The sequence below is a fragment of the Copidosoma floridanum genome, unplaced genomic scaffold (genome assembly GCF_036245765.1).
Source record: "Copidosoma floridanum isolate Cflo_tuat_1 unplaced genomic scaffold, Cflo_Japanese_pri ptg000001l, whole genome shotgun sequence".
Classification (NCBI taxonomy): Eukaryota; Metazoa; Arthropoda; class Insecta; order Hymenoptera; family Encyrtidae; genus Copidosoma; species Copidosoma floridanum.
This window is the reverse complement of record NW_028321878.1, coordinates 23,011,093-23,024,057: the sequence shown is the minus strand read 5'-3', so window position 1 is coordinate 23,024,057 and position 12,965 is coordinate 23,011,093. Positions and strand designations below refer to the sequence as shown.

At 35.5% G+C, this 12,965-nt stretch overlaps 1 protein-coding gene across 1 annotated transcript; it reads left to right on the top strand.

The window, feature by feature from the left end:
* Positions 1–3,540: 3,540 nt before the first annotated feature.
* On the top strand, positions 3,541–4,131 carry LOC149376097 (uncharacterized). Its single transcript, XM_089593350.1, has one exon. It carries the CDS (start codon positions 3,541–3,543, stop codon positions 4,129–4,131), a length of 591 nt encoding a protein of 196 aa, XP_089449476.1.
* The last annotated feature ends 8,834 nt before the right edge of the window (positions 4,132–12,965 follow it).

Genomic DNA, 12,965 nt, shown 5'->3' with positions numbered 1-12,965 from the left:
GATTTACTGTCGTCTATTTCCTATATTGGTGACCCCGACAAAGAACGCATCGCAAAATAATCGCGAAATGTTACGTAACGCGGATCAACTTGTCGTTTTACGCGAAGAAAACGAGCAACTTCTTCGACAGATTGAAGAACTTTGCCAGAATGAGGAACAACAAGAACAACAACAACAACAATAACAAGAACAACAACAACAGCAACAACAATAACCACCGCAGAATCAAAGCCTCGCCGCTCACGTCGCTGATCTTCGACCTTCAGTTCACCGAGTCGCTGTAAAATTTCCGCCTTTTTGGACAGACAAACCAAGCTTATGGTTCGCACAAGCTGATTCTCAGTTTGTACTTTCTGAAATAACAAATGAGGTAACAAAATTCCACTACGTTGTCTCGCAATTAGACGCACGTGTCGCACTGGAAATCGAGGATGTCATAACAAATCCCCCTCAAATAAATCCATATACATTTTTGCGCACGAAATTAATTGAACGTTTATCTGCATCTGAGGAACAACGTGTTCGTTAACTAATCAGCGAGGAAGAGCTTGGTGATCGCAAACCATCGCAGTTTCTCCATCACCTTCGTTCTCTTGCTGGCTCAACTGTCGTGCAAGACAACCTTTTGCGACAACTTTGGCTTCATCGGCTACCGTCAAATGTTTGAGCTATACTTGTGACACAGTCCGAATTGACGCTTGATAAGCTTGCAGAGCTCCTTGACAAAATTGTTGAAGTTTCACCGAGCACACCAACTTTTGCTAACAACGCTGCACTTAGAGACAAAGGTACCGAAAACAACTTGTTAAATGCGACTGCTGATTTACAAAAGCAAGTCGCTGAGTTATTAACTTTTGTTCGCGTTCTCGCAGTCCTAACAGGAATTTTAGGCAGAGGAGTCAGTCACGTACAAGAGCAGACTCGCAGCAAAGAACAAATCGTTTGTGCTGGTATCATGCGAACTTTCAGCAGAAAGCTAAAAGTGCATTCATCCGTGCGATTTTTCGGAAAACGATCAAAGCAGTCTGTAAGGGTGGCATCTGACTGCAGTTTATCTAATAGCCGTCTCTTTGTGGTTGATAAAAATTCAAAACAAAGATTTCTTGTTGATACTGGTTCAGATTGTTGCTTTCCTCGTGGTCTATTACGAGAACGTCGTGCTCCTGTCAATTATTATTTATGCACCGCAAATGGAAGCAAAATAAAGACATACGGTTTTCTAACCTTAAATCTCAACTTAGGACTCCAACGTTGTTTTTTGTGGAGATTCATCGTTGCCGATGTGGATTTACCAATTATTGGATCGGATTTTCTCGCACATTACCACCTTTTGCCTGATTGTCGTACGAAGCGCATTGTTGATGTTTCCACTGGACTTCAAGCTCAAGGTTCATTTCAACGTTCTGCACAGTGCAGCGTTAAAGCTGTTCAGGATTATTCCACTTTTTCGGCTCTTGTTTCTGAGTTTCCTGAAATTACTCGTCCACCTGGTTTACCACGAGAAATCAAGCATCAAACGGTTCATCATATTCGAACTACTCCTGGACCACATGTTACAAGCAAAGTGCGCCGCTTAGGTCCTGAAAAGTTGAAAATTGCTAAAAAGAATTCGACAACATGTTGCAAGCTGGTACAACTCGACCATCCGAAAGCTCTTGGTCATCGCCTTTGCATCTAGCACTGAAGAGTGATTCGACTTGGCGTCCTTGTGGAGATTTTTGCGCGTTAAATGCTTGAACTATTCCGGATCGTTACCCTGTTCGCCACATTCACGATGTTACTTACTTCATCGATAGTTGTACGGAATTTTCGAAAATTGACCTTGTAAAAGCTTATCAACAAATTCCAGTCGCTGAAGGAGATATTTGTAAAACTGCTATAATAACTCCATTTGGCCTTTTTGAATTTCCGTTCATGACGTTCGGCCTTCGAAATGCTGATCAAACCTTTCAAAGGTTCATGGACGAGGTTTTACATGGATTAGATTTTTGTTTTGTATATAAAGATGATATTCTTGTTTTCTCTCATTCAAAGACAGAGCATAAACGACATCTTAAAACCATTTTCGAACGACTTGCAAAATACGGGATGGTAATAAATTTGAAGAAATGTATTTTTTGGAGCTTCTGAGGTTGACTTTGTAGGTTACACTATATCTGCTGCTGGTATCCAAACGCCTGAGGAACGTGTCCAAATAATTATGAACTACCCTTTGCCGAAAACAGCTCAAGGCCTCCACCGTTTTCTAGGTATACTAAATTTTTATCGCAGATTTGTACCTCATGCCTGTGAATACGAGGCTCCTTTACATGATGCAATCAGCAAACCGATTTTAAAAAGTTCTAAACCAATCACTTGGACACCTGAGTTAGAAGAAGCATTTCAAACCTGCAAAAACTGCATTACTACTGCTTCACTTCTTTTTCATTCTCGGATTGGTGCACAACTTGGTTTATTTACAGATGCTTCAAATCATTCTGTTGGAGCTTGTTTACAACAGCTTGTTGATAATGTTTGGCAACCCTTTGCATCCTTTTCTAAGAAAATGTCTTCGAAGGAAAGTTCTTGGCCTGCTTATTATCGTGAACTTCTAGCAGTTTATGCTGCAATACAGCATTTTCGACATTTATTAGAAGGGCATTCTTTCACGATATACTCGGATCACAAGCCGTTAATTTATGATTTTCAACAAAAGCGTAAAAAACTTCCACCAGTGCAGTTCAACCAACTGTCTTTTATATCGGAATTTTCAACTGACGTTCAATATATAACAGGTATTGACAATGTCGTAGCTGATACTCTTTCACGAATCGATGCTGTTTCTGCACCATGTGATTACAGGTTGTTGGTCGAGTCTCAAAAAGAAGATAAAGAGCTTAAGAAAATAATCGATGAAAATTCTTCTTTGCACATCGAACGAGTTCCAATTCCTGGATCTTCACTAACTGTGTTCTGTGATACATCAACAGGAAAACCTCGGCCCTTTATCACGCCTAAATTTCGTCATGGTGTTTTCGATCAACTTCATAACTTGAGCCATCCAGGTGCCAACGCTTTACTTTAGTTAATTAGCGACCGTTTCGTTTGGCCTTCTATGAATAAGGATTGCAAGAATTGGGTTCGTGCTTGCAATGAATGTCAGCGATCAAAAATTTCTCGTCATGTTCGTGCTCCTATTGGATCGTTCAAAACTCCGACACAAAGGTTTTTGCACATTCACATAGATTTGATTGGTCCGCTTCCACCTGCACGTTCTTTTAGATATTGTTTGACCGTTATCGATTGTTTTACTCGATGGTCAGAGGTTTACCCTTTGCAAGATATTACTGCAGATTCAGTGATTCATGCATTGTTGGACTGTTGGATTTCACGTTTTGGTTTTCCTCAAACGATAACTTCAGATCGCGGAGCTCAATTTACTTCGCATCTTTTTAAAGATTTTGAAAACTTTTCGGAATACAGCAAAAGCTAATTACAAGCTGGCATCCTGCTTCAAATGGTTTAGTTGAACGTTTACATCGCCAATTCAAAGCTGCAATCATGGCTCACTCCGATATCGATTGGGTTCGTGCATTACCTTTTGTACTTCTCGGTATTCGCTCAGCTTTTAAAGAAGACATCAAGGCTACTTCAGCTGAGATGGTATACGGAGAAACTCTTCGCCTGCCTCATAAGCTTTTTGTTTCAAGTCCTGAGAACAAGAGTTTTGATGAACCAAAAAGTTTCCTTTCAAACTTACGAGAATTCATGTCACGCTTACGACCAGCTTCAGCATCAAGGCATTGTCAACCTGGGGTGTTTGTATTCAAGGAATTATTAGATTGCAGCCATGCATTTTTGAAAGAAGGGCCGATTCTCAAAGCTTTACAACCACCGTATACTGGGCCTTATGAAATAGTTGAACGAGATCAAAAAACGGTTACCTTGAGAATTCGTGGCAATTCGATAAAAGTTTCAATCGACCGTGTTAAACCAGCTTTTGATGTTCAAGATGAAGTTTTTATACCTGTTCCTGTTTCTACGTCAGTTCCTGTTTCTATTTTTAATACTGACGATGTGCCTACAGTGCTCCCACCAGTTGTTGAACGCACAACACGTTCCGGCAGAAAGTTAGATTCAGAGACGTGTTGAATTTATAACCAAATTCTCTGCCGAGGGAGGGTAGTGTGGCGATTCATACATTCAAACATCGCGTTAAAATGTGTAAATTGCCTAGCAACGCGAATGTGTGATGAATAATATTTTAATGAATTTGTACACAGTCTGTCAATCGCTCTTGTATCAAACGTATAAATGTTCTGATAATAAATATTGATACTTTAAAATAGGAAGCATAAGTTAATTGTATTGATTTACTATCGTCTATTTCCTATAAGTGTATGTACATAGGTTCCACCCGTACCCATAACAAAACAATGTATTATAATAAACACATATTTATTTTTCTTAATAAAATTTTTAATTTCTAATTCTTAAACAATACAATTTTTTTACACAAAATAACAAAATCACATGCTTGTAGTAATCGCAGAGACTAGAGTCTGTCCTAATTATTTAACATATCACTTTCAATGAGACTTTTCAAGTCACATAAAAATTCAAGAATTTTATTTACATTAGCTTCTCTTTTGATAAAAAGATTTTGTTCATTTAATAAAACGATCTCAAACTAGCGTCACCTTCCATTAATTCATCAACAATTACGTTAAAATCTACTTTACGAATGAGAGCTACGAATATAATTATATGTACATATATCTGTCACAAGTCTTTCTAATTATTTACTCATTCTTATTACATTGTTATAACGAATAAAAATTAAATACTTACATCTTTAATACAAATACATTACAAATGTACACATACGCTGCCGTAACCGACGCAGCAGAAGGTGCAGACACTTGAGACACTGCAGAGTGCACACTGCACACCACCTGATGTGTGTATATATGTGTGTACATGAACACTCACACAATGGGGACCCGTGCGGCGATGCCAAGTCTTCACTCATCGCTACTTCCCCCTTGCCCCGCAAGTGTTTACCCCCCGTTATCTCTACCGAACGTCCTTAATAATAGTTTTAATATGTTACATAAGAATTTTATCTACATCAACTTATCTTATGCATTATTGTGCGCCATTGAGACCACTCACATTTGTTAAATAAATTTCTGATTAATGCATAAAAATTCAAATTTTTTTTCAAACAGTATCGTTAAGTATTAAATATTTAATTGATTTTTCCAAGATTACATTTCTTATTTCCTGTCTTTTCACTGATATTATCTGCTCATCGAACTAATCAGTTAACAGCGGAATTTGAGAATAATTTAATATCGGATCCTGTAAAACATATTATCACACACAGTATTACGAAATGAGTATTTATACCAATTATAATTTTGAAAACTGTATAATCATACCAAGTAAAATTTTTCAGCGTATTGCAATGTATGCAGGCCACAGTCACTGAAATTTTGTTGTTGTGGAACCTTAACATGAATTACTTTTAAATCATTACTATCACATACGTAATAACATGTTTTCTTTTTCTGAAGCTCCGCATTAATAAAAGTACTTAAAGCTTGTTCAACAAATTGGGTTCCATGGTTGTTAATTGAGTTGAAAATTAATATACACGGATTGAAACAGAAATTTTACTGTAATATGCAATTGGGTTTAGGATACATACTACTAGTGTAATTTCTAAGATTCAAATTCCATCATTGTTTTCGTACGTATTTTGGTATTCATTGCATTGAATTGGGTGCTACATTAGAATTTTAATCAAGTAAATCTAAATCGTGTTTTTCATGATGGTTTTTGGCCATTTATACTCTTTTAAGTATGAAGTCGATAGTAAATAGGATTTTAATTTTCATGCAATCCACTGAATTCAACGTTCTATTTTTTATGTCATCTGGTAAGTTATTTACAGTAGAAGCACCAAGAAATTTATTCTAGTACATAATAGATATGCGCAATTACTAAAAAAAAAGTTGTATTCAATGCTTCTTTGTTTCTATTTCTCTGTTTTTTATGGTAACTTAGATTCATAGCATCTTTTGTACTTCGAAATTGAAACTATGCATGATGACGATTGAAGCTGCATATACATGTTACTCTTAGCGTGCGCAAGATATAGTTTCGATCGTTGTATTTTCAAAGTCATTATAGACTTGTACAAAAAAATATGAGGAAACAAACATATACACGCAATACAAAATTTTAAACGTACCTCTTTACTTCATTATTATTTCTTGTGCGTGTATTTAATTCAGAATGCTCGTTGACTACATTATCAGCACGTGTCTCTTTAATCTCTTTAATGAGTAAATTTAAAAAACAGACAATAACTTAATACCAATCGGAGCTACAATAACTATAATATTTACATGACTTTTATAAAAAAATCGTTTTTAGCGTTTGATTATACGAAGTTGTTTAGTATTTATTTTAGGTATATGCACATAATTGTTTTCTTACCTTTCATTGATGGGAAAAACTAAAAAATCTTTCTTGAAAATGTTTAAATTATTTCTTTTTCCCATACTATAATTTTCTGAACTTTGTACTAAATGTTTATAAAAAAAAGGGTCGAAAAAATAAGATCTTTCTCTATCATTCTTATGTAATTTTTCGTGAAATATGTAGTTAAGATAGAAATTAATGATAACATCGTTCAAAAAGGCATTTGTACGAAGACAATCTATATTCTCGGCATAAATCAATATTCCTCCTGTTGCTGGTGGAGTGGGATGGATAACAATAGTTGGAACATTTGGACATCTATACAGCGCAAATGTAGATACAATACTGTGAGTTAGCGTGACTATTAAACATTTATTATCGACATCTTATCTTACAATAGTCATGTAATCAGAAAGGTTTTTGAAAAAACATGCACATCATTTGCTTTTTTTTCTACCGATATCCTTTTCATCAGTCCAAGAGATTTATTTTTTGTCTTGTCGTTTTCATCTGTCATCAGCGTTTTTGAAATTTGTTCTGAGTGGAGTTGTTTATTATCAAAGTTGTGTGATTTTTGATTTATAGTCTATTTATAAATAATAAATACGATTTTATTAAACTCGAAAGGACACATGATTAACTCGTAATGTTGGTAAGATTCAGCATTAAGTTACCGTTATTTTTCTTATATCTCTTGATGTTGTACTTTGCGAAGACGCATTCGATGCTAGCTCACTTATCGGACTGCACGGTTTACTCGATAGGAATGCAGTCGATAAAATTTGTGATGAGCAAATAGATCTGTAATAACAACCCTTTCGTTTATTGCATTATATATTACATTATTGTAATATTATTGAATGGTAACTCACGATTCATCAACGCTTAACTTCATTAACGATTCCAAGTCAAAAAAATCTTCTAAAAATATAATTTTTCACGTTAGAATAGTACAATTTCTATGACAAACTTTGATTGAACAGTCGATACAATGTTCATATTAAATAGATGTTAGTACTTTATAACAATACAACAAAAACATTTAGAGAGTGAAAATTTATAAAATAATATATTATTTAAAATTTGGGCGTGCAGCAGTTATTTAGCTATTAAAAAAAAATTTATGCAATTTGCATTCGTGTCTCTGCATATTTCGATTATTATATTTCTTTCACATGTTAGGTATATTAGATACGGGGAGATATATGTAGATAAATCTTCCGTAACTATCTCAGCTTCTAGTTGAAAAAACAGTTGATTACAAAAATATTTTTCTTACAGTATTTTTATGGTATAGTCACGTCATCCACAACTGTATGTATTAGCGATTTAACTACCAATTTCTCCAAACAAACAATATATGACATTTTGTAGGAGCAAATTTTAATCAATTTTCGAAAAAACACGTCTGTTTCTGGTGTATATAAAATCTGGCCGAAACGAGAGCTGTGATTAATCCCTATCGATTAAGAAAAAAATTTTCCGATTTGTGGCCAGCGATCAGTTCCAGAGGATGATAGAAAAGAAATGAAAATCCCTACAAGAGAGAAATATTGTTGATTATAATCGGAAATTAACTATTTCCTTTTAAACCACTTTAACTTTCGACTGGTAATACTAAATTCAGCAAAAAAATTTTATTAATAGACCTTAACTAAAGCTTTCATTTAAAGCTGAGTGTGGACCGTTTTAAATATTTTACTACTTGAGGCATAAATAACTGCAGGTTTCATATTATACGGGCAACAATTTTTGGCTGATTATTTGCCTGGTTTACTCACTAGTGATTTTACAATATGTATCTCAATATACAGAAAATTTTGTAGGTTTTCTTTCAAGTACCAAGTTACAGTTATTTGTAGAGAAGCAGAAAGCACTCTTTACAATATTTAAAAATAAAAACACTTACCCATGTCCACATTTTCGATTGCGGTAAGAATGTCATCGTCATCTCCCATTGTGTCTGTTGCCTTGGTATTATTTATATGTAATGTAGACTGTAACGAAGAATGCACAGCTATTTTCAAATTAAAAATGAAATTCCATGTAGAGAGTAAGACCCCAGGGGTTAAGAGTCGCTCTCTAAATTTAATTAAAGGATGATTTTTTAGTATTTAAAACATGGTAGTATAAAATAAAAAAAGCTTATTGTAGGAAAAAGCCTTTCAGCAAAAAACCTGATTTATTATGTCAAAAAGTTGTACATTAGTGAATCATGGATGAGAATAACAAAATATACTCGAGTAAATTAATATTTGTGTAAGTTTGTGGTGTTTAAAATAATAATTGTACCTTGTCAGGAACTATGGTAGCGATGAATCTGTCGCTTACATTCATTTAACGTGAACAAGATTGCGAGCAAGGAGCTCGGCTTTTTCGGGTCTGCTGGCCAGGCAGGACCGCTTTTTTCGTTGCCACGAAATATCGTTAATGTCTCGCTGGGAGACGATGTTTGGTCACAATTGACGCAAGCTTGTAGTCGATCTCAATTTTCTTTTTAGGGTTAAACACAAAGGTTAAAGCGACGTGCAATTAGAAAGAGAGTTTCGTGAGAAGTGAAGTTGTATGCTCAAAAAGCCGGAGATTTTTTTATGTATTCCGATCGTCTTTTCTTTATATTCTTTTGTCAACTTGCGCACACGAATCTTACAACTTTTATCGAACACCGGGATTCGTATTTTTTAAAAGAATGAACTACACAACATACTCCCCCGCGTTTGCGAAACGTAAAGATGAGCAAAATATTTTTATAATGAAAATTATTTGACTAATGTATACGTTGATAATGTGTACTTATGATTAAATTTACATGTATTCAAATTAAACATGGGATATGTACAAATCTAATTACAATCTTAGAACCTGATTTTTCAAAAAGATTAATAAACATTACGATAATAAATAAGTCTGAGATATGAACAATCACTAACGTTTAAACAAACAGATCTTTCTTTAGATAAGATGTTCGCAAAATTACAATTTTGTTAAATTTTAGTTTCTTCTTCAGGTAAAGGACATAGATCGGTGATATTTCGTTTATAAGTATTATTACTTGTTTTCACAGTCACCACTCGCACCACTCCATCGTCTCCAGGGTGAACCTCAACGACCACTCCCAGCCTCCAATTAGCGCAAGGGATTTTTTTATCCATTAAAAGTACGACTGAGTTCACCTTCATTTCTCCCTTCCCTTCCTGCCATTTTTGTCTTTTTTGAAGCTCGTTCAAATACTCGATGTACCACCTTTTCCAAAAATCATCTCTCGCCTTTGATATGAGATTCCATGATCGCAAACGGTTTTCTGAAATTCCATGGAAGTCATGAGTGGGCAATAAAGTGATTGGTCTTCCTATGAGTAAATGTGCTGGTGTGAGAGCTTGCGGATCATTAGGATCCGAAGATAGAGTACAGATAGATCTCGAATTTAAAATTCCTTCGACTTCAACGGCTAAAGTGTCATATTCTTCAAACGTGAGCAATTGAGCGCCAACAACTCGTTTTAAATGGTGTTTAAATAATTTGACTGTTGATTCCCAAATACCGCCAAAGTGTGGGGATAAAGGGGGGGTGAAATGCCAAATGATATTTTTTTGAATAGCATGATCATGTATTTCGCGATGAAATTGGTTTGATCTTAAAAATTGATAAAGATCCTTAAGTTGATTATTAGCCGCGACAAAATTTGTTCCATTATCCGAAAAAACATGCTGCAGTATTCCTCGACGAGCAATAAAACGTCTAAAACCACCAAGGAAAGCTTCAGTGGTATAATCACTGATGATTTCGATATGCACGGCTTTAAAACTCATACATATAAATACACAGCCGTATGCTTTAACCCTGTTCCGGTTCCGAAGCTTTTTCTCTTTTAGAAATATCGGACCAAAAAAATCAATACCAACTTTACTAAATGCCGGCGCTGCATTTACTCGTGACTCAGGTAAATCGCCCATTTTGGCATAAACAATAATTGGTTTATAACGTAGGCATGTGACGCAACGTCGAACCACTCTGCGTACCTGATTTTTCCCGTCTAAAATCCAATAATTGTGCCGAATAAAACTTAAAGTAGATTGAATTCCTGCATGTCCTTTAACGCGTGTATTCTGCGAATAATTAAATTAACAACCAGGTGTTTTGATGGTAAAAGGATTGGGCATTTATAATCATCTGAGACAGAAGAATTTCGCAAACGACCACCAACTCGCGAAATACCTTCTGAATCAATAAATGGATTCAAATCCTTTAAACGCGTTATTTTACCATATTTTATTAAATTTATTTCTACTGAGAAACATTCGGCTTGCAAAATTCGGGCGATTACTTTTTCTGCTGCTAATTTTTCTTCTACACAAATAACTTTACCGCGGTATAGTTGATTTGAAACTTTAAAACGCAAGCATCGAGCTACAAACTTGATTAAACGTAAGAAATCAGAAAATCTGGAGAAAAAATCACAGTGTACGGTAACTGCTAAACAATTATTATTTTGTTTTACTGAAGGTGCGGTGATGACGATGTCTTGTGGCCATAGTGATTCGTGCTGAGATAACCATTTAGGATCAGTTAACCACGATGAATTAACCAAAAATTCAGACGGTGTCTGACCGCGAGATAAAGCGTCTGCAGGGTTATCAGCCGATCTTACGTGCTTCCACTCGACTACGTCGTCAAGAGTCTGAATTTCTCCTACTCTGTTTGCGTCAAAAGTATCTAAATCACGGATTGATTTTTTAATCTTGTGTAACACGATCGTAGAATCGCACCAAAAAATAACGTTACGGATAGGAAATTCAAAAGCTTTAAAACTTTCTTTGTAAAGCTTTACAAGATGTAAAGCGCCACATAATTCTAAACGGGGAATAGTAAATAAACCTTTTACAGGTGCTACACGCGATCTGGCGCATGCCAATCGAACTAGAATTTTACCCGATGCATCAACCGATCTTATGTACAGGCATGCACCATAACCCAATCTACTAGCGTCTCAAAAACCAACGATATCGACATGAACGAATTTATCGATTACTATTTTTCTTTCGACTCTAAAATTATTTATTAACCCGATTTGATTAATGAAAGTAATCCATGAAGTATGTATTTCATTTGGAACTGACTCGTCCCATCCGATATCTGTACGCCAACAATTTTGCATCATGACTTTTGCACCGAAAACTACAGGGCCAAGCAAACCCAATGGATCGAAAATTTTAGCTATTTCTGAAAGTATATGCCGTTTCGTGATTTTTTGATGAGAATTTAAAGGTTTGGTAGAAAATATAAACACATCATATTTAGAACTCCATACGATTCCAAGAGTCTTTGAATCTGATACAGAATTTTGATTTTGATCCGTGTAAAAAGTTTTTTCGTCCATGTCGTTAGAATTATGAATATTATTAGACAACCATTTTCTGATATCAAAACCAGCGTGAGCCAGTAAACTAGTTACTTGTTCGCGTATCGTGTGCATTTCTTCGAGAGAATTCGAACCCGTCATCAGATCATTGACGTAAAAATGATTTTTTAAAACACGTTGAGCCAAAGGAAATTTCGCGCCTTCATCGTCAGCTAATTTTTGAATAGTACGAATAGATAAAAAAAGCCGCGGATGAGTTACCAAAAGTTACTATATTCATTTCAAAAGGTTTAATCTGTCCATCCTTGTCATACCAAAATACATACTGATATTTTCGATCGCGAGGGTCTACTAATATCTGACGATACATTTGCGCTATATCTGCTGTCATGACGTAAGCATAGGATCGAAATCTAAGTAAATGTTGGAAAAGCTTGTCTTGTATAGTGGGACCCACCATAAGCACATTATTCAATGAAATGCCTTTGTTAGTTTTGCTCGATGCATTAAAAACGGCTCGTACTTTGGTGGTGGTGCTAGATGGTTTAAACACTGGATGCTGTGGCATAAAATAACCATCCTTGCTTTCGTCTTTGACGAGAGACATATGACCCTGATCGATATAATCTTGCATCACTCTAAAATATTCGATTTTTAGTTCAGGATTTGCATTTAGTCGCCGCTCGAGTAAATAAAATTGCCTCAAAGCTGTGGATTTTGAATCACCTAGATTTTCCACCCCCGCGCGAAAAGGTAAGCGTACTATATATCGTCCACTAGCATCTCGAATCGTGTTTTGTAAATAATGGGCTTCAATTAAAGAATCTTCTATTTGTCTTTGATTTTTTTTACTGGGAATATCTTCTACCTCCCAAAATTTATTCATTATCCGTGATAATTCCTCAATCTGTTCTTTCTGCGCAAAACCAGTTTTTAAAACGGTATAATTACAAGTGGCAATTCCCTCAAAACATTTGTGATGAATTCCACCCGCGACAATCCAACCCAATAAAGTTTTTTGCGCATAAAGATCACAGGGACCTGAGGTAAGCTTTATTTGTCTGATGGAAAAGAGAGATAAGGTAGTGCCCGAACCGATTAATAAATCAACACCACAAGGCATATGAAATTGTGG

Bases quoted from the DNA above. Each gene is read 5' to 3' on its own strand.
- LOC149376097 (XM_089593350.1), top strand. From the start codon at position 3,541: ATGGCTCACTCCGATATCGATTGGGTTCGTGCATTACCTTTTGTACTT.